This window comes from Myxine glutinosa, chromosome 2, assembly GCF_964187855.1.
Source record: "Myxine glutinosa chromosome 2, kmMyxGlut1.1, whole genome shotgun sequence".
NCBI lineage: Eukaryota > Metazoa > Chordata > Myxini > Myxiniformes > Myxinidae > Myxine > Myxine glutinosa.
In genome coordinates, this window is record NC_136262.1 from 173,256,100 (window position 1) to 173,278,086 (window position 21,987).

Consider the following 21,987-nt stretch of genomic DNA (forward strand, 5'->3'; position numbering starts at 1 on the left):
TCTGTGTCTCTGTCTCTGTCCGTCTCTCTCCGTGTCTCTATCTCTCTGTCCGCCTCTCTCCGTGTCTCTGTCTCTCTGTCCATCTCTCTCCGTGTCTCTGTCTCTCTGTCTCTCTGTCCGTGTCTCTCTGTCTCTCTGTCCATCTCTCTCTCCGTCCGTGTCTGTCTCTGTCTCTCTTTCTGTCTCTGTCTGTCCATGTCTCTGTCTGTCTCTCTGTCTCTGTCTCTCTCTCCGTCTCTCTCCGTGTCTCTGTCCGTCTCTCTCAGTGTCTCTGTCTCTCTGTCCGTCTCTCTCCGTGTCTGTCTCTCTGTCCGTCTCTCCGTGTCTCTGTCTCTGTCCGTCTCTCTCCGTGTCTGTCTCTGTCCATCTCTCTCCGTGTCTGTCTCTCTGTCCATGTCTCTCTGTCCGTCTCTCTCTGTGTCTGTCTGTCCATGTCTGTCTCTCTCTCCGTCTCTCTCCGTGTCTCTGTCTCTCTGTCTCTCCGTCTCTCTCCGTGTCTCTGTCTCTCCGTCTCTCTCCATGTCTCTGTCTCTCCGTCTCTCTCCGGTGCTCTGCATATACCCTGGTACATGATGCTGATAACTTGTTTGGTGTTTTCCATAGCTTGCCTCATGACGCAGCGGCTACAAGTTCAATTTCCATATGCAGTAGCGTGTCGATGCATTTCTCATCATCCAATCTCATGCAAAAATTAAAAAATACTGGTGTGTCATAATTTTCCTTTAACCCGTATACAATAAAAGAAATAAGTGTCTGTAGAAGACTTACAGTCACATGAAAAAGTAAGTACACCCCATGTAAAGTTTTGACTTTTTCAACATATTTCAACATACAGCTATTTGATCTTCATTTCAACAATATTGATTGATAAAGGTGATATAATATAACAAATATCATGAAACATTTACATTTTGTCGTCCATTGTACAAGTTAAATAAACATAAATACAAATTTCGCATGTGGAAAAAGTAAGTACACCCCTACATTAGCACTACATCAAATACCTAAAATTAGAATCAGGTGCACCAGCTCAGGTGCAAATGATGAGAACATCGTTAGAGAGGATCTTGGAGGAACGTGTCTTATTTAAACCTCAGACATTTCGTTTGGTTTGCTCTTTGTTGTTGAAGTGTGCGGCGTCACCATGCCTAGATCAAAAGAGCTCTCTGAGGTCTTCAGAAAGAAGGTTATAGATGCCTACGAGTCTGGGAAGGGATTTAAAAAGATATCCAAACAATTTGAAATCAATCATTCGACTGTCAGGAAGATCATCTACAAGTGGAGAAGATTCCAAACAACTGCCAACTTGTTCAGGCCAGGCCGCCCCAGCAAGTTCAGCCCGAGAGCAGACCGCAAGATGCTGAAAGAAGTCTCTAATAACACCAGAATGTCATCACGTGACCTACAGGTAGATCTTGCCACTGTTGATGTCAAAGTGCATGAGTCTACCATTAGAAAGAGGCTGCACAAATTTGATCTACATGGGGGGTGTTCCAGGAGGAAACTTTTGCTGTCCAGAAAGAACATCAGGGCAAGACTAAAGTTTGCCAATGAACACCTAGGCAAAGACCAGCACTTCTGGAACAATGTGCTCTGGACAGATGCGTCAAAGGTAGAGATATTTGGCCACAGTACCAGAAGACATGTTTGGCGAAAACCAAAGACAGCATTTGACCACAAGAACCTAATACCAACTGTAAAGCATGGTGGTGGAAATATTATGGTTTGGGGCAGCTTTGCTGCATCAGGGCCTGGGCAGCTCACCATCATATAATCCACTAGGAATTCTTCATTGTACCAGAGGGTGCTTGAGGATAATGTGAGGACATCTGTCGGAAGTTGAAGCTCAGCCAAAGGTGGACCTTGCAACATGACAATGACCCTAAACATACCAGTAAATCCACCAAGGATTGGCTGAAAAGAAAGAAATGGAGGGTTCTGCAATGGCCAAGTCAAAGCCCGGATCTAAATCCCATCGAGATGTTGTGGGGGGATTTTAAACGAGCTGTGCATGCAATAAACCCCTCAAACATCGCACAGCTGAAAGAATTCTGCATGGAGGAGTGGGCAAAAATTTCTCCCAGTCGATGTCAGGGACTGGTAGACAGTTATAAGAAACGCCTACTTGAGGTTGTTTCTGCCAAAGGGGGCAATACCACCGATTAGAGCCAAGGGTGTACTTACTTTTTCCACATGCAAAATTTGCATTGATGTTTATTTAAATTATACAATGGACTACGAAATGTAAATGTTTCATGATATTTGTTATATTATATAACCTTTATCTATCAATATTGTTGAAATGGAGATCAAATAGCTGTATGTTGAAATATGTTGAAAAAGTCAAAACTTTACATGGGTTGTACTTACTTTTTCACGTGACTATGTAGTGTAGAAAATGTAAAGATGAAAAATTAACGTGCTTGAGGATAAATAAAATACAGTATTGTTCAAACAGAAAACTTGGTAAAAAGACAATATAGCTGCTGAAACAATATAGCTGACAATATAGCTGAAACAGCTGCTTGTGTGATCTCAAAGCACAGAATTCCTGGTGCTCGTTGAATGTACAAAATAAAATGTACAAAAACGTACAAAATGTACAAAACAAAATTTATAGGATGTACAAAAGATCGTGCTTTTGGATCGGGGATGATTTTAGATGGTGCAACAGCTATCTTGAAGGCCTGGAGGGAAGAATGGCTTTGAAGAGGATGTGGAAGTTGGTTCCACAAGCAGGACAAAACAGGAGCAAATGATTGGTGGTGAGCAGTGATCCTGGATTTAGGTTTCACCAGAAGAGGATTCATGGCAGAACACGTGCCCCTTACAAAAAGCTGAGGGGGTACAAAGCACAGAGAAGGCAGAGGGTGCAAGACCATAAAAGGAGACGGTAGAAGACAGAGACCACCGACTTGTCTCCAATGGCGACGTGATAAGCCCATAGACTCAGCTTCATCACGTGAGATCCCAATAATCTTGAAGACCTCAGTTTCCACAGCGTCAAGGTGAACGAGATGTGAGGCAGGGTAAGCCAGCCCCGAGAGGAAAGCAGTACTCCAACAAGCTGTGGATGAAATCCTTCTTGGTGGATAAGAGTTCAGGTGTGCCAAGGAAGGACCTTGCACGACGGAGGACGCTCAGTCGGCGGCTGGCTTTGGAGGTCAACTTTGAAATGTGCTTTTCTCAAGAAAGATCGTGGCGGCTGAGAGAGAGACGCAGGAGTTTGAGTAACTGAACTTCTTCGAGAGGGTTGTTAAGAAAGTAGGTGTGAGCGTTTTCCATCCGCTCCTTTCAGAGAGAGGACGAGTGTGGAATTTCTCCGGGTTAAAAGACATATTCCAAGTGTTTTACCACTGTGATTTTGTCAAGGTCTGAAGAAGGGAAGAGGCTGCAGCCTGTCAGAGGATGAGGAATGTCACGGCAGAGAGTGGAGTCATCAGCAAAGAGATGGAGGATTTTCCAGAGAGTCGGAGAGATCATTGATGAAGATCTGGAATAGGACTGGGGCCAGAACACTGCCTTGGGGCACTCCAGCCTTGACAGGGAGGGGAGATGAAAGGATTCCATCAAGTGCCACATGTTGGCTCCGAGAGTGGAGGAAGTCAGCAAGCCATGTGTGGAGTAGGCCTTCGATGCCATAGGCAGACAATTTGAAGAGCAAAGCAGGATGCTAGAATGTATCAAAACCATGATATATGTCCAGAGAGATGGCCCTGATCTCATGTCTGATGTTGAGGGCCTCCATCCATTGTTAGGAGTGCCGAAGCAGCATGTCAAAGGTGAAGTGACTTGGTCTGAAAAACCAAATTGGTGATCTGAGATGAGGCCATTGGAGAAAAGGAAGAATTTCATATCAACTACATGGACTCCATGACCGAGCTGATTGGAAGTAGGCCGATAGGTCTGTAGTTAAGGGGATCAGTGTTTGTACCTTTTTATGCAATGTAGTGATACTGGTGGATTTCCTAGCAGATGGAAGATGACCCAGGGCAAATGACAGGCTGAAAAGAGCAGAGAGAGGATGTGAAAGATCAGCAGAGCAGGTTTTTAAGACACCTGAGTTGATGCGGTCCGGTTCAGTGATAGAATCAGAGTTGAGGGTTGCCAGAAACTTCTTCACCTGCTTATGTACAATAGACAGAATCCAGGAGCAGTTGGGTACAACTTTGTAGAGTGAGTTCAGAGAGTGAGGGGATGGGGACGCAACATTTGTAGGCAAACATAGAATTGAGGCATTCGGCCTTCTCAAGCTGAGTCAGCTGTGGTGCCATTTTAAGTGAGGGAAAGAGTGGAGGGGGAAAATACTCCGGAGACGGACTTGAAAAGGCACCACCAGCTTTGAGAGGAGGGAGACCATTTTGAAAGTTCAATCTAGAAATCTAGTTATATAGTTATATAGTTATATATGAAATCATTCATGATCAGGTTTGTCTAAAAACATCCCCATCCTGTGCTGCTTGCTGAAGGTCTGGCAGAGCAAGCTTTGTTGCAGCCTTTACCCCATCAATGCAGTGCATGTAGGTTTTGCCTCTTCCTCTTCTTCCCTAAACCATCCCCAGCAGTTATTTTACTTTATTTAGTTATTTATTTTGTTAACCAAACTTACTAACATTATTTACTTAGTTTACTTGATATTCTCTAGAAAAAGAAAAAGAAAACATGATTATTAAGGAAATAGATCTTACCACCTCTGAGCAGTCGGACGGTGTTATAACAGAGTCGGGACCCTCGGTTGTCTGAGAGCTCTCGCTCGCTGGTGAGCCGACAGCACCAGGCACAGCCAGGCCTAGACTGAGTTCAGGAGTATTCAAGCTGCCTGTGTCCGTGCCCTCGGTACTGAGGCTGGCTGAGTCCGGCTCAGTCGTGAGGGAGTCTGAGGAGTCGAGAGCGTGGCGCAAGCGAGGAGGCTGGGTCATTATGGGGATAGTACCCCCAATGCTGGTTGCACTGCCTTCCAATACCACCTCCCCATGATCGACTCCTTCCACTGCTGATACCGACACAGATAACAAGTGTACATTCACAGCTATAAGCAACATTTAACAAATGAGCAAGGAGTTTATGTCAGCAATCACACAATAGAGTGATCCATCGCTACTTCCTGCTTGGATAAACTCATACCTGGCACACTTCATCCTCATAGTAATTATAATAATAAATAATAATAACATGAGAAATTTACAGGTAGTGGACAAAAAAAATGGAAGCACCAATGTAAAGTCACTTAATAGGGCGTTGGGCCACCATGTGCGGCCAGTACGGCCTTTTTGCACCATGGTATAGAGTCCACTATAGTCTGGAATTATGCAGGATGGATGCGGCACCATTCTTCCACTTTTGTTTTACATGATCCTGAGCATGCTGGGATGTTATTTGCTGAATTAACGCATGGGCCATACCCGAGTGGAAGCCATTACTTGGTGTCCCTCATTTATCCAGGTGTTTCCATTTTTATTTGTCCACTACCTGTAGATCTCTTCTTGTTATTCCCTGGGCAGACATGCTCGAGAAAAACTTCACCTGCAAACCAACTTACCCAACATCCTAATCTCAATTCATCATTACAGATCAACTTTCCTGAAACTAGCGTGGCTTATATTCAACATTCTGCATATATCTCAAAGCAATCTTCTTTCGATCACCACAAATATATCAGTTGAACAAAGCCTATTTTAATACTCGTACAGTCCTACTGAAGATAAAAACTGAAAACTGTCGAGTACACCTATGTGATGTGAAGAATCATGATTAAAACCCGTTTTTAGGGCCCATCCCGGGTTTTAGGGCCCATCCCGGGTTTTAGGGAACAGGAATTGGAGGAAATCCCGGCTATTTTGGCTTTAACGAGTAACCAGGTGTACACTTACAAGCAGTATTGTTGCCCTGTATCTCTCCGTCTTCCTCCAAGCCATCCTCATCTGCACACAGGATCTTGGCTGCAGACAGTTCATCATACAGAATTAACTAGCAGTGTAGAAAATATCATCAAATATTAAAACATCGAATCTAATATTTATTTTACACCCAAACAAGAACAAAAGTACAACCCTCAAAATGCACGACACCATTTTTTTTTTAATACAAAATCTAGATTCATGAAAGAGAGATGCCAGAGGGTAAAATACAGCGTATTGTATTGACAGCTGGGCCAATGTTGGACATAATCAAGGGAATGAAAGTTTTTAAGGTTACACTGAAGAAATAGGTACCTAGAAAACCTGAAGTGGAAGGGATGACTAATATGGTTGGTGGGGCGAGGGTTAGGGGAGAATACAATGACGGTGGTGGGCAAACGTTGTTAATTTTAAAAGTTATTGTCTTGACGGTTAGTCTTGATATTTAATAGAAGGGAAAACTAGATTGGCACACTTCAACGTCGTGATGTCGACCGATATGCCTCCACCCACATTATTACATTATTATACATACTTGTACCAAGTTTGATTTAAATCCACTCAGCTGTTCTCAAGTATCACATTTTTACCTGACATGACCTCTGACCTTTGACGCCGAAATCTAATCAGTTTGTCTTTGCTTCACAAGTTAGTGCAAATCATATGTACTTATGCAAAGTTTGGTCAAAATCCCGTCACTGGTTCACAAGTTAGCGCAGTAACCGAATTTCTACCGAATGGAACCTTTGACCTCTTGATCCCGTATTCTAATCTGTTTATCTTTACATAATTATAATACTTGTAAGCAAGATTGACTGAGAACCCTTCAGCAATCTTAAGTTATCACAGCAACAAAAACCTATTACAGACTCTGACCTTCGACCTCTTGACCACAAAATCAAATCAGTTCATCTTTATCATCATCCAAACACGTAGCAACTTTGGTCAAAATTCCATTGCTCATTCACAAGTTATTGTGGAAACAGAATGTTAACCTAACATGACCGCTGACCCTTGACCTCTTGACCCCAAAATCAATCAGTTCATCTTTACAACATAGTACATACTTGATTAAGTCTGATTTAAATCCATCAAGTGTTTTTCAAGTTTTCACGGTAAAGAAAAACAATCACGGCACACAGATGGATGGACAACCCGAAAAAAATGCCTCCGGCTACTTCGTTGGCATAAAGAAACAAAAACTAGAATGACACTAACATTGTGACATTGATCGATATGCCTCCGCCCACATTATTAAATCGTTATACATACTTGTACCAAGTTTGATTTAAATCTCTTCAGCTGTTCTCAAGTATCAAATTTTTACGTGACATGACCTCTGACCTTTGACCTCTTACCCCCAAAATTTAATCAGTTCATGTATACATCATTAAACATACCTGTACCAAGTTTTCATTTAAATCCCTTCAGCTATTCTCAAGTTATCACTAACAAAAACGTATCACGTACGTATGGACGGATGGGCGGATGGGTGGACAAACCCGAAAACATAATGCATCTGGCAACTTCGTCGGTCGAGGCAAAAATAATAATTCAAGTTATTGAATTCGGTAGAGGCAAATTAAAACTTAAATTAAATTAAATTCTTCAAAATTTAAAGTTAAGGCAAATTTAATTTAAATTTAAAGTAGAGGCAAATTAAATTGAATTTAAAATTAATTTAAAGGCAAATAAAATAAGGCAAATTAAGGCAAAATAAGGCAAAATAATAATAAATATTTAAAATAAGGCAAATTAAATTTAAAGTAGAGGAAAATTAAATTCTTCAATAGAGGCAAATTCCAAATTCCTGCCCTGACTTCCTGTGTCCGAGTGGCGACCCATCCAGGATTATAACCTTAATCTAAAAACTGCTTCGGCAGAACCGACGCCTTGTATAAAGCATGGCATATGAAAGTATTGAAACAGCCTCAACCACTTGGAAAGTTAGTGAACCCATATAATAATGGATCCTCCGGTGAGCCAGGAACACTGACAAACAAGAAAATTGCCTCACAGGTCATGATCAGTCCAAAGCAGCATTAAAGTAATGCTCGTGTACCTTGCTGGGGCGCAGAGCTGTCAGACTCGGAGCCTCCTTGGTAAAGCGAGCAAAGGCAGGATCAGGGGGAGCATTAGAAAGAGAGCTTGGACAAGCAAACACAATTTGTTATCATCACTCGATTTGTCGATGCCCTCGATCCATTTAGGGAGACGATCACAGAAAGATAAAAGGAAAGGAAATGGAGGTAAACCTTCGATACAGGTATTGGATTCCATAAACAGTCTTCCGATTAACCCTGATGTCCCCAAGATTAAAAAGCAACACGAAATGACAGCTGCAAGGCCCGATTCACGGCAACAAACATCAAGAACGGCCCGAACTCCTCCTAACAAGTCTCACATACCAACAAGTTCACCCACGCTGGGCCAGCGAAAGCCCGGAAAGACCGAGGTGGATGGGATCCCGCCTGGGGTACACAGTGCAGATAGAAGCTTGGCTGGTGGGGCACGCAGCAGCTGCTGCAGGAGTTCTAGCGCTGCAGTCGCAACGTTGTGCTGAGGATGCTGTGCATAGAACAAGCTCACCTCATACACCTGCAAGAAGAGGGATTTGTCAGCAGGTGATTTGAAGAACCCACGGTCAAAAAGACTGAAAACCAGTTGTGTTGATGGGACAGAGGATTACAAGGCCAGCTCGGATTACAACGCGTATTGCGACCAGCTGACAGTAATCAGGTATTTGTATGTAAGCAGCAAGAAGGAAAGGAAGGAAGTTTAAGTGCCGACGAGTGCAATGTCAAGAAAAAGGTGCTCGTTGACCGGGTGCCGGCAGAAATGTACACCCTGCCTGAATGAGATTATCCAAAGCTACTCCCACTTCAGCCTCCTTCTGTGCCGCCCCAAAGCTGCCACGCAAACCGGCATCAGTCTCTTCGAATTGCAGGCATGGTACCATGCAGCGCAGGGTCAGCAGCACACCCAGAAGCACAGGTATGGGCCGATCCTTGGCATCGAGTCGTGCCAGCCCTGCACAAAACGTGGTAACGTTGTGATAGAAAAAAATTTGACAACTCTATTGCAGTTAAGGTAAATAATTATTCGCAATTGAATGGTAACAATGACCTTTTAGGCCTACTCTACTGAAATTACGAATTGTAATTCAGAATTATACCAGAAAACCGAGTTCGAAAATGGATCATTAAATATAGAGCCATCCCAATGGGCAACTAGAACGGCACTCAGTATGGAACATACCTCCGCGAAGCTGAACAGTTTACTCTCACCGATAGGCCAGATCTGGATCCGGACCTGAACCAAAATCGAATCGGCTATATATCGTTTTGGCCTGATCTGTTAATGGTGAAGAATCACTTTAAAAATAAAAAAAACATACTTCGATCCGGATTCGGATCTTCCCCAAAATCGAATCGATTCGTCTTTGTCACACACGCCCAACCCGTCCACAAAGTTTCTTCCGTCCACAACTTTTTGAGATATTATCTTTAACAGCCGGACAAGGGTGAAAACATAACCTCCATCCACCTTCGGTGGTGGAGGTAATTATACGGTACCTTAACCAGCAAAAATGCCGTAGCCTAGTGAGTAGGGTACCCAGTTTGTGAGGACAAGTGAGTCTTCCATACATACACAACTAAAAAGGTTTCTGGAAAACCTTGCCGAAGAATCATAAATGGGGATCATCAGTATTAAAAACGGAACTGCGTATTTTTTTCCCCCCCCCTCGCTTACCCAACAGGATGCTAAGAAGCCAAGCAAAGAAAAAGTGTGGCCGACGTGAGTTCTGGCAAGCAGCAACAGCACAGTTGGCAGCTGTTCGGCGCGTGTTTGCCGAAGGGGACCGCATGTTCCCCACAAACACCTTCAGGAGAGTCTGGGAAAATCAAATCGACTGGTTTAATAAAGCAACCATATAAAACCCATCTGTCTATGACGTAGACAAAGAGACTTATCTGGGAAGGCAATATGTAGATGTGGCTGAAGGGCTTTTCAAATCCCTCACCTTGATGTCCCCGTCAGCGCTGAAGCTTCCTAACACAGACAGCAGCTTTGGAAAGGCTAGAGCGAGAGTCTCCTGCAAGGCTTCCTCCTGTCTCTTGGCAATGTGGACCAGACAGGGCAGCAGGTTTTGCATGTACGGCCTACCAAGAAGAAAAGGTGAACAATCAAATGCGCATGCATACACAATTATCCTAAAGATGGAAGAAAATACAAGGAACACAGAGGGTATCCACATGGCCCATCATGTGCCTTTGATGTATCAATATCCCAGCACTTCAAGGTATTGCCAATTACACAGCCAATCGCAAGCAAGGAATTTCACTCAGGTACTGACATGCATACAGAAATTGAGGTTCATGAAAGAGCAAGTTGGTATAGGACTAACAAAAAGGGCAAAGCAATGACAGTGGGACTACATTTGGATACAGGCAAGTGAGAGAATGAGCCAACAACAAAAGAGGAAAGGGAGAATTAAGATAAGGTAAGAGGATTAAGTAAGATAGGGTGAAAGGGGGTAGAGAAAATTAAGGGTACAGATAGGGGGTGATGTGAAATGGTGGCGCACCGCCTGTTTGAAGCCCTGGAGGGAAGGGTTAAATTTACCAGTCTCGTGAAAGCAGATCCACAAATGTGAGAAAAGCGGGAACACAAGAGCGTAGGTATGCAAAAAGCCTGGATTTTGGAAGCTTAACCAGGAAGTAGTTATTGGAAGAATGCAGGTGTCCTGTAGGAGCCATGGAGGGTCAGAGGCCTGAGAGCAGAGGGAGCTAGACTAGAGGAGTGGTGGTCAAAAAAAAAAGGGGGGGAGGGGACAGAGCAAATGTGAGGGGAGTGAGGTAGAGCAAGAGTGGGTGGGGGAGTGAGATAGAGCAAGAGTGGGTGGGGGAGGGAGATAGAGCAAGAGTGGGTGGGCCATGGAGATAGAGCAAGAGTGGGTGGGGGAGGGAGATAGAGCAAGAGTGGGTGGACCATGGAGATAGAGCAAGAGTGGGTGGGGGAGGGAGATAGAGCAAGAGTGGGTGGGGCAGGGAGATAGAGCAAGAGTGGGTGGGGGGTGGAGATAGAGCAAGAGTGGGTGGGGGAGGGAGATAGAGCAAGAGTGGGTGGGGGAGGGAGATAGAGCAAGAGTGGGTGGGGGAGGGAGATAGAGCAAGAGTGGGTGGGGGAGGGAGATAGAGCAAGAGTGGGTGGGGGAGGGAGATAGAGCAAGAGTGGGTGGGCCATGGAGATAGAGCAAGAGTGGGTGGGGGAGTGAGATAGAGCAAGAGTGGGTGGGGCATGGAGATAGAGCAAGAGTGGGTGGGGCATGGAGATAGAGCAAGAGTGGGTGGGGGAGGGAGATAGAGCAAGAGTGGGTGGGGGTGGAGATAGAGCAAGAGTGGGTGGGGGAGGGAGATAGAGCAAGAGTGGGTGGGGGAGGGAGATAGAGCAAGAGTGGGTGGGGGAGGGAGATAGAGCAAGAGTGGGTGGGGCATGGAGATAGAGCAAGAGTGGGTGGGGGGTGGAGATAGAGCAAGAGTGGGTGGGGGAGGGAGATAGAGCAAGAGTGGGTGGGGTAGGGAGATAGAGCAAGAGTGGGTGGGGGAGAGAGATAGAGCAAGAGTGGGTGGGGGAGGGAGATAGAGCAAGAGTGGGTGGGGGAGGGAGATAGAGCAAGAGTGGGTGGGGGAGATAGAGAAAGAGCCAGGGGGGGAGATAGAGAAAGAGCCAGGGGGGGAGGGTGGGGAGATAGAGAAAGAGCCAGGGGGGGAGGGTGGGGAGATAGAGAAAGAGCCAGGGGGGGAGGGTGGGGAGATAGAGAAAGAGCCAGGGGGGGAGGGTGGGGAGATAGAGAAAGAGCCGGGGGGGGAGGGTGGGGAGATAGAGCAAGAGCCAGGGGGGGAGGGTGGGGAGATAGAGCAAGAGTGGGGGTGGGGAGATAGAGCAAAGGTGGGGGTGGGGGAGATAGAGCAAGAGTGGGGGGGGTGGAGATAGAGCAAGAGTGAAGAGGGGGTGGGGGAAATAGAGTAAGAATGCGTGGGGGGGGGGGGACAGAGCAAGTACGAGGGGGAAGGAGATAGAGCAAGAGCCAGGGGGAGGAGGGTGGGGAGATAGAGCAAGAGTGGGGGTGGGGAGATAGAGCAAGAGTGGGGGTGGGGAGATAGAGCAAGAGTGGGGGTGGGGGAGATAGAACAAGAGTGGGGGTGGGGGAGATAGAGCAAGAGTGGGGGTGGGGGAGATAGAGCAAGAGTGGGGGTGGGGGAGATAGAGCAAGAGTGGGGGTGGGGGAGATAGAGCAAGAGTGGGGGGGGGGGTGGAGATAGAGCAGGAGTGAAGAGGGAGGGGGGGAAATGGAGCAAGAGTGGGGAGGGGGAGATAGAGCAAGAGTGGGGGGGAGACAGAGCAAGAGTGGGGAGGATATAGAGCAAGAGTGAGGAGGAGATAGAGCAAGAGCAGGAGTGGAGAGAGAGCAAGAGTGGGGGGAGGCGGCGATATAGAGCAAGAGCGGGGAGGGAGATAGAGCAAGAGCAGGGGGGGAGATAGAGCAAGAGTGGAGGGGGGAGATAGAGCAAGAGCAGGGGGGGGAGATAGAGCAAGAGTGGAGGGGGGAGATACAGCAAAAGTGGAGGGGGGAGATACAGCAAGAGCGGGGGAGATGGAGCAAGAGTGGAGGGGGGAGATAGAGCAAGAGTTGGGGGTGAGAAAGTGAGAGTGGTGGGTGGGGGGCGAAGACAGAGTGAGGGTGGCGGGAGAGTGGAGGGGGGAGAGAGAGTGTGGGGGAGAGATAGAGTGGGGGAGAGAGAGAGTGAGCATGGGGGAGAGAGAGAGAGTGAGCATGGGGGAGAGAGAGAGAGTGAGCATGGTGGAGAGAGAGAGAGTGAGCATGGTGGAGATAGAGAGTGAGCATGGGGGAGAGAGAGTGAGTGGGGGAGGAGAGAGAGAGAGTGAGTGAGAGTGAGAGTGAAAAATGCTGTGATGGTACCTATCGGAGTGTAATGTGAAACCCTTTAGGGGAGAGCAGTACTCCAGAGATCCATGGACAAAGGCCTCACACTGAGTAGTTCTGTTTCATCAAGGGATTAGTTGAAATGATGGAGTCAGTGACTGACTTTGGAGGCCAGCTTAGCTCTGCGGTTGGCACAGGAGAGGAGATGGTGGATGGTGGATGGTGAGGCTTAGAAGATCAAGGGACTGAACCCTTTCCAGTGACTAACCATGGAAGTAGTGAGGTGGGTTCGTTAGTTGTGAAAAGGTGAGACAGTAAGATTTTGCAGTATTGCAGTATTTTGCAGGGAATCTTTAATGTCCACAATCACAACGCAGCTGAGACAATCAGCTTTACCTCTACACTCAAAGGATGAGATGCCCTGTGCAGGCAGTGCCCCCCTCTGGCAATGCATCAGGATAGCAGTATTTAATTATACGCCAGTGAGGGATAGAATCCATGATCGTTCGTGTGAGCATAATTGCGCGTCTTTCAGCATGCTAACATGTCTGCAATAATTGTTGTTAGACAAAGGAAGACAATAATTAGCTCAATTTCAATACAGTACATCTTAATTTCATTTGGCATGTCAGTTTTTCTTTTTGAATTGAAATTGGCCTAAAACAAGGATGAGAGGCACTAAATGTGAAATGATATAAAAGAAGAGGAAGAAGTATAAGTAGGAAGAGGAAAAACTAGAAGAACCTTAACCTCGTCCTGAAACAAACAAACCTCCACAGAACCACTGTGCCGGAGAGGATAACTAGGCCAGGTGAAAAATTTATTTTCCTACCCTCACTGGGTGTTTTGAATTTAACTATAATCTTATTGGGAAAAAAACAAAAAAAAGGACCAGAGAGAAGGAGTGTGCAAGAGGCACCCAGAACGATTGAAAGGGAGCTCGGCATTCAAAACTTGCACCATTTTCAGCTCACCTGAAACATGGTTCAGGTGAGGTATTGGCCTCAGTGAGTCAGTGGGTCAGTGAGTCAGTGGGTCAGTGAGTCAGTGAGTCAGTGAGTCAGTGAGTCAGTGAGTCAGTGAGTCAGTGAGTCAGTGAGTCAGTGAGTCAGTGAGGCAGTGAGTCAGTGAGTGTCGGTGAGTCGGTGAGCACAACCTTCATCACCCGTGATGCTAAAACGAGTCTGATTTTCACCAAACTTTGTAGAACTTTGAGGACCAAGGCCTCCTGATGCCTTGCCAGTCGAATAAAAATTTGCATATTCATTCATTAAATTTAAAGGTCAAAGGTCAGTACAATTCCGGAATCGCTAATTTTGACTTCTCAAAAAGTATTCACCCAATGTAGTTGCAACTTGGTAGCAATCATCTCCGCATTGTGCTTTCACGAGTTTGTTCAAACCATCGGCTAATTTACTTTTTTTGCGTGTCATCCATGCCTACTACTGGTTTCCTGGTTCTTTAGGTTGGGCCCAGAAGCATTGCCCCCATATTTTCACATAATATATTCATTGAGAACCCTGATGGCCTGGGATATTCTCATTTAATTTCCTGATAGTGAAATTTGCCTTTATTACTTTCCCTCCAGTCTTTCCAAAAATGCAAACGACGAACCTATAATCTCCTCTCCTTCGCAACCAATCACCTTGTATACTCTTCCCAATCCCCTGGCGCATTCTTGCTTACCGACAACTTCCATATTCTTGCCAATTATTTTCCTGCTCTCCTTGTCTACCCATGACCTCACGACTTCGTTGTGTGTTGCACATCCTTTGTCAGTCTTTCCCATTTCCCCGACCATCCCTTTGTCAGTGTGCAATATATTGCTATTTCGAGACTTCCACGAACCCCGATACCTGCATGAAAAGAAAATCGTACACACCAATTGTTCCAATGATTATTATTTCAGCATGAGAATTTGATCAGATATGTTCACGATATCAGCACAAGCATGAAGCACACATGAAGCACGGATCACATTGTTACATGCATCGGGAAGTAGTATTTGCCATTTCATGCTTGCGACAATATTATGATCGAATCTAATCCTTGACCATTGTAGATACTGTGGTGGTTGTTATCAATACTTTGGCCTTTACATCCCGAACTACAACGTCGCTCAGCAGAGAGCAAACCTCCACCTGGTTGGCCACATCAATGTGAATGGCCGCATCCACATTAACTGTCAATCGGACCAACGGTTGCAGAGAAAATCATATTTATTCTATGTGGACAAACAGACAGACAAATAGACAGACAAACTCAAATTTTGTTCCTGCTAGTTTGAATACAACCAGCACAGTACCCATAGGGTGATTGCGCCAGCCCTCCCCCCACAATGCCCTGTGCAGGTACGCACGCACCACACACCACACACCACTTCAACAAAAACGCCTCAGCCTCCCCCTCGCAACTCTATCCCATCTTTGCTCACCACCCACCTCCAAAACCCAAGTCCTCACCCTTCCTCTCCTAACCCAAAGGCATGGACACTCTCTGCACTCAAACTCAAACCACAGTATTCCATTGAGCTGCGGCTGAAAGCCTTGTATGTGGTGAGGAGCTCAGGTGTGCCAAGGAAGGACTTCGCACGATGGAGGATGCCCAGATTTGAAATGTGGTTTTCCCAGGAAAGATCATGGCAGATAGTGAGACCCAAAAGCTTGAGCGACAGAACTTCTTGGAGAGGATTGTTGAGAAAGTGGATGGGAGGGTTTTCCAGTCGGTCTTTTCAGAGAGACATAGTAATAGTGTGGGATTTGTCAGGATTGAAAGACATGTTCCACTTGTTTGACCAGTCTGTGATTTTGTCCAGGTCTGCAGAGAGTGAGGAGGGGTAGGTGAGGAGGGCCAGACTGCCGATGTGAGGGATGAGATATGGAGCGGCAGAAAGTGGAATCATCAGCAAAGAGATAGAGAGGATTTTCCAGAGTCGGAGAGATAATTGATGAAGACCAGAAAAAGCACAGGGCCCAGAACACTGCCTTGGGTTCGTCATGATAATTTTCAACATATGTCACGTGACATTTCTGTGACGGTTACGCACTGTACCTTCAGTTCACCGTGCACGCGCAGCTAATCCAGCATGAAAGTGTTAAATTGCGTAATGAATGAAGGCCTTCTTTGGATTCAAGCCTTGGTGCTAAAAGTAGGTTGAATCGAGATTGAGATCATAATTTTTGGGGTGAAAAATCTTTCTGAAAGAGTGTTGTCTGAGGATGAGGTTTCGGTGCTTCTAAGGGTCGAAACTGCACCATTACTCCCAACAAGATTCCTTTTCCAGAATACATAGCTGTTAATTAGTCGGCCATTCACTCGGCAGAAATTGATGAGGTGCAAGCGGAGGAGCTTCGGTGCAATGGCAGCATTTCACCTTGTTTCGTGAAGCTAGTGATGCCGAATAACTCAAAGGCAGAATGCTTGGCCGTACGCAGCCTCGCCAGTGGTTACATTGTGATCGTACCATGAGCAGACAAAGGCAGATGTGTTGTCGTTTTGAATGAGGAGGACCTTTTGGAGGAAAAAAAAAAAAAAAAAAACATGCCAGAAGCTTGGTGATAATCCTACTTGTGGTATTTGGCATAAAGTATGCTCCATGGTTAATAATTTGCACTCATTGGGTACCATCAGCGATAAAACGAAACGATTCCTCACTCTACCCACGGAACCGAGTATCCCAGCCTTCGATGGTATTACTAAGATACACAAGCCAGATCCGATTCCACTCAGACCTAATTTGAGCAGTGTGGACTCCTGCACGCATAATGTGGCTAGATTTGTAAGAAGGATTACCCCTGGTTGGTTTGTCTGATCATCATGTGCGGTAATACTGAAGACTTTGTTTAAGACCAAGGACCTAATGGTGGAGAAAGAAGAGGCCGTTGTTTATGATGCCAGTGCTCTTTTCATCTCCATCCCGAGAACAGACAGATGCCTTGTCTGTAATTCGTGAATGCCTTGAAAAGGACAGCACTCTTCAGGAACGTACTAACCTCCATGCGGATCAGATTGTGGATGTGGTGTCCTTGTGCTTGAACGCGACCTACTTCACACACAGAGACCAGTTTTTCAGACAATAACATGGCTCTACTATGGGCTCCCCCATCTCACCAATTGTTCCCAATTTATAGAAGTTTGAAAGTGTGCTGGAGAATTACAGTGGTTCCAAACCCAAGTTGTGGCTGAGGTATGTAGATGACACCTTTGTAGATATAAAGAAGTGTGACCAGCAAGAATTATTTAATTACCTGAACAGTGTGGACGAGAACATCCAGTTCACACAAGAACCATACAACAACAATCAGTTACCCTTTCTTTATGGCAAGGTTCACATGAATGGTGACGGCTGCTGGGATTTTGAGGTGCACAGGAAACCCACACATACCAACCCCCATTTGCAGTTTCATTCACACCATTCACTGATCCATACATCATATGTCATTTGCACTCTTTTCTGTCATGCAAATACTCTTCCGACCACACATAAGGGGAAATTACATGAGAAGGAGAATATCAGGTGTGTTCTCAGTAAGTGTGGTTACCCCGGTTGGTCTTTAAAAGCAGAACCACCTTTAGAGGCCTTTTTTCCCCGCAGAGCAGGGGTTGGGCTTTTTTGGGTACCTTGGTCCCCTTTTTTTAAGCAATGTTTTATGGCCGGATGCCCTTCCTGCCGCCAACCCTGTTAGTCGCCTCTTGCGACACACAAGGAATTACCAGTGAACTGGTACTCAATTTGCCGACCTCAGAAGGATGACAGGCTGAGTCAGCCCCCCTGGTGTTAATTCAGCGATCAAAGCTGAATTTGGTCTTTAAAAGCAGGAAGTAGCAAAAACAGCACCACGTCCGGTGAACAACAACAGGACACAGCTCACGCAAACATGACACAAGTCACCATTCCGTATGTGCCTGGGCTGTCTGAGAAGGTGAGAAGATCCTTCTCCAAGTTTGGCATTGTTACATCATAGAAACCACACAGAATTATTCACAGCCAGTTAGTTAATGTTAAGGACAAGATCCGGAAGGATAAGAAACGCGACTTGGTGTATGGCATCAGATGTGGGGATCCATCATGCAGTGAGAAATACGTAGGAGAAACTCAGGAGACTCTTAAGGCCCGGATGAACCAACATCATCGTTCAGCTCATGAAGTGTTTGAACTCCGCTGTCAAGGAATCAAGTTGATTGTCAACAATCAAGAGGTTATCTTAGACAGAGAAAAAGGTGGTTTGAAAGAGGTGTAAAGGAATCCATTTTGGAAAGAGTTGAATCATCATCTCTCAATAAAAAGGAAACATGTCATACGTGGGCCAAGGCAAAAACATATCTCCCACACTGTCTGCAACCGTCACGTGGCGCCCGGATTGGTCTACATACCAACTCACCCTACTAATAGAAGTCACGTGGCTATTCTCAAGCTTCTTCACTTCAATGTCTGCCTTGACCAAGTGGATTCTCACTGAAACATCAGGTCTCCCGACTCGTAAATCCAGCTAATTATAAACTTTTACTGCTTTAATTTGACTGGATGAATAGTAACAACATGCATCAATGTAGTTCTAAAGGGTAAATATAAAGGGTTCCTAAATTGGCAGCCGTAGTATAAAATTTGTGGGAGGAGTCAGGCGAACTGTTCAAGCAACGGATGGAACTCGCATGCACGGCTCCTCTTATAGTACGAGCGGGCCCGTTGGTCCATTTGACCAAACTTTCCTTTGTCTTCACGGATTTGTAGCCCACCTGCCTGCTGTACTGCTTGAGCATAAGCTGGTCTTTCACCAAACCCGGATTATACATTCGTTATTATTATTGCCAAATTATACGACTATTATTATTGTTGTTAATACTATAAATATTTATATATGCTTTGTTACAATGTTATCATTCTTTTTGTTATTTATTTTGTAATTAGAATGCCATGGAAGGATGTCTCGAGCTGCTCTATACACCTTAACATGGTGAGCGTTTAGAAACATAGGAATTCTTCCGGATTATTTGTAGTTAATTAGCCTAATCGACTCAGGAGATCATGACGATCATTTTGGTATGTCACACCCCACATCAGAAAGCTAAAATAGAACTCCAGAAAAAAACATGACACACTGCGTGCATGCAAGCGCACACGCACACGCACACCATCCTCACCAATTGTTCCCCATTTATAGAAGTTTGAAAGTGTGCTGGAGAATTACAGTGGTTCCAAACCCAACACACACACACACACATCTCGTCCATTTATAGTAGATATAAGTGAAACTTGTCATGGAAACCGTTTCCACATCAAAATGGCTAAATCGATCATAGTCATACTGGTTTTTGGTGAAAAAATTCAGTGATCCAATGTCCAAGTTCTGTTAAAATCTCAAGTCAATTTGATGAAAATTCACGATTTTATTCGACCTGGACCCTCGAACCTCAGGAACAACAGGCTTCTACTTTTCACTAGCTCCACAAAGTGGTTACATTTCATGAAGATCGGTAGAGAATTGCGACCTGTAGGCGATTGACAGAAAAACAACCAGACAGACAGAATCACACACCAGACCAACAAATATAGTTGGGAACCTCCGATTTTGCAAGTAATAAGTGTTTCACTCGTGAAAATGAAGTCACAAACACACACACACCTGCATTTCTGTGGGCGAATGAGGTGAGCTAGCTCAGCAAAACGCCAGAGGGCTGCACGGAGTGTACGCACCGATCCATTCTGTAAGCACACCGCCAACACCATATACAAATAATTAGAAAAGGAGGCATAGAATAATCATCAAAATAAGACAAAAAATAGAGGACCAATGGTCCTGTAGCTCAGCTGACTGGTTGCCAAAAATTTGGAGTGCCAGATGGATCAAGGTAAAAATACAAGCTGGATTTCGAATACACATTTTAAGTCAAGTAGTGATGACATTATGTTCACAGTAGTGCAACTACCTGCTGTCTATGAGCTTTAATTTGAGATATTGCCCTCTTCCGGAATTAGGTCACTTCTTGTTGTGTCCAAATTATCCCGATTTGATAAGGTCAAACTAACTCCAAGGCATCTATAATTCATATTTTTGAGATACGACCCACTTCTTGTATTACAACATCACTGGCAGCCATATTGTGTTTCGGATCAGCTTCTTTAAATCAATTTTTGCCACAGGTAGTCGATCTTATATTTTACGTTTAGCATTGATCGGTTAAGGTGTTCCATAGAAAACTAGAACGGCACTCAGTAGAGAGCATACCTCCGCCTGGTTGGCAATATCAATCAATGGTGAAGAATCACTTTAAAAATTCTACTGGCCGCATCCGAATCTTCACCAAAATTGAATCGATTCTTCCTGGTGACACACACAACCTGTCCATCAAGTTTCGTCCAAATCCATGCAAAACCTTTTGAGATATCCTGCTATGTATCGTTTTTAGCCCTGTCTCCCAATGGTGAAGAATCACTTGAAAAATTAAATAATTCTCATATCCGAAGCCATATTCAGATCTTCACCGAAATCCAATCGATTCATCCTAGTCACACACACAACCTGTCCATCAAGTTTCGTCCAAATCCATCCATACCTTTTGAGATTTCCCGTAATGTATAGTTTTTGGCCCAATCTCCCAATGGTGAAGAATCACTTCAAAAATTAAATAATTCTCATATCCGAATCCATATTCAGATCTTCACCAAAATCGAATCGAATAGTCCTCGTCCACCAAGTTTCGTCCAAATCCGTCCATAACTTTTTGAGATATCCTGCTATGTATCGTTTTGGCCCCATCTCCCAATGGTAAAGAATCACTTTTAAAATTCTAGTCGCCGGATCCGAATCCGGATCTTCACCAAAATCTAATCATTTCGTCCGTGTCACATGCATTACCTCTCTGCCAAATTTCGTCTGAATCTGTCCACAACTTTTTGAGATATCTTGTTCACAAACAGACAGACAGGGGTGAAAACATAACCTCCATCCACCTTCGGTGGCGGAGGTAACGATTTTTAGAAGTTTTTCTTATGATCCAATATGGCTGCCATACCATGTGACTGATTACATCATTAAAAAAAAACTATTTACCTTGGGAAGTTGATCACAAATTTAAAGTTTTGCATTGATCAGTTAAGCAGTTTGAGAGAAGATTGTAAAGGGTTTTTCTTTCATCCAAATAGAGGGGGTAAAAATAGAGGTGGGGAAAACACACCAACAGCAGCGCTGAGGGACAAAATAGAGGAAGACTTGTAGAAATAAGAGATGTGGGGAGGAACGAGGGTTATGGACGGGGGACACACGGGATGGACAATATGGATACAGAAGCAAACTCTCAGGAATATTAGACACACAAAGAGGGAAATCAGTATACAGTATTACAAACACTAAGGGGGAAATCAATGTACAGTATTACAAACACAAAGGGGGAAAACAATATCCAGTATTACATACACAAAGGGGGAAATCAATATACAGTTTTACATCCACAAAGAGAGAAATCAACAGTATTACATACACAAAGGGGGAAATCTATATATTACATACACAAAGGGGGATCTTCATTTTTTTTTAAACCCTCATACATTCCCCATTTCACCAATCTATGCTAATATTTTCTGAAACCTCACTTTCTCCCTATCCCAACTTCCTCAAGTCTACTCTAACCTGCTGCACTTTTGTTCCTCTTTGCAATTGCATTCTTCTCAATTTATCCCCTTTCCTTACCCTGATTCCCACCCCCTTACAACCCCAGAAAATTCTCCATTACCACTGGTGATAAATAAAACTAAAGGGAAGTCAATGGCATGTCATCACAAAACCCCACGCTTCCCACCTAAAGCAAAGTTGGAAAATTGCAAAAACCTCCACCTGGAATGACCCAATATCAAATTTTTAGTTAAAATAGTGTTTCCCACTTTGACCCCTGTGACCCAAAGTCACCACCCCCTGGGGCATGAAGTTGGGTGTCATCCAAAAAAGTGACATATTTCATGCATCCTTCCAATGTTGATTAAATATACAAAATTTCATTTTAAAAATGTGCTCGTAATTGCATTTTTTGCTATTTGACCTTTTGACCCTGCCCCAGGGTCCCAGGGTCAAACATGTCACATGTTGTGATCATAACTACCAAATTTGGTGAATTTCTACACAGCTGTTTCGGGGTAGATAGCGTGAC

The 21,987-nt window shown here is 44.7% G+C and overlaps 1 protein-coding gene across 1 annotated transcript in view; it reads right to left on the minus strand.

The window, feature by feature from the left end:
• HTT (huntingtin) overlaps positions 1-21,987 on the minus strand; it is a 778,980-nt gene that overhangs the window by 718,505 nt on the left and 38,488 nt on the right. Inside the window, exons 5-11 of the mRNA XM_078772674.1 lie at positions 19,470-19,549; positions 9,922-10,060; positions 9,651-9,792; positions 8,749-8,927; positions 8,306-8,495; positions 5,871-5,939; positions 4,689-4,993 (exon numbers count right to left, since the gene is read on the minus strand). Coding sequence (XP_078628800.1) covers positions 4,689-4,993; positions 5,871-5,939; positions 8,306-8,495; positions 8,749-8,927; positions 9,651-9,792; positions 9,922-10,060; positions 19,470-19,549 — 1,104 coding nt within the window. The remainder of the gene's footprint in view (positions 1-4,688; positions 4,994-5,870; positions 5,940-8,305; positions 8,496-8,748; positions 8,928-9,650; positions 9,793-9,921; positions 10,061-19,469; positions 19,550-21,987) is intronic.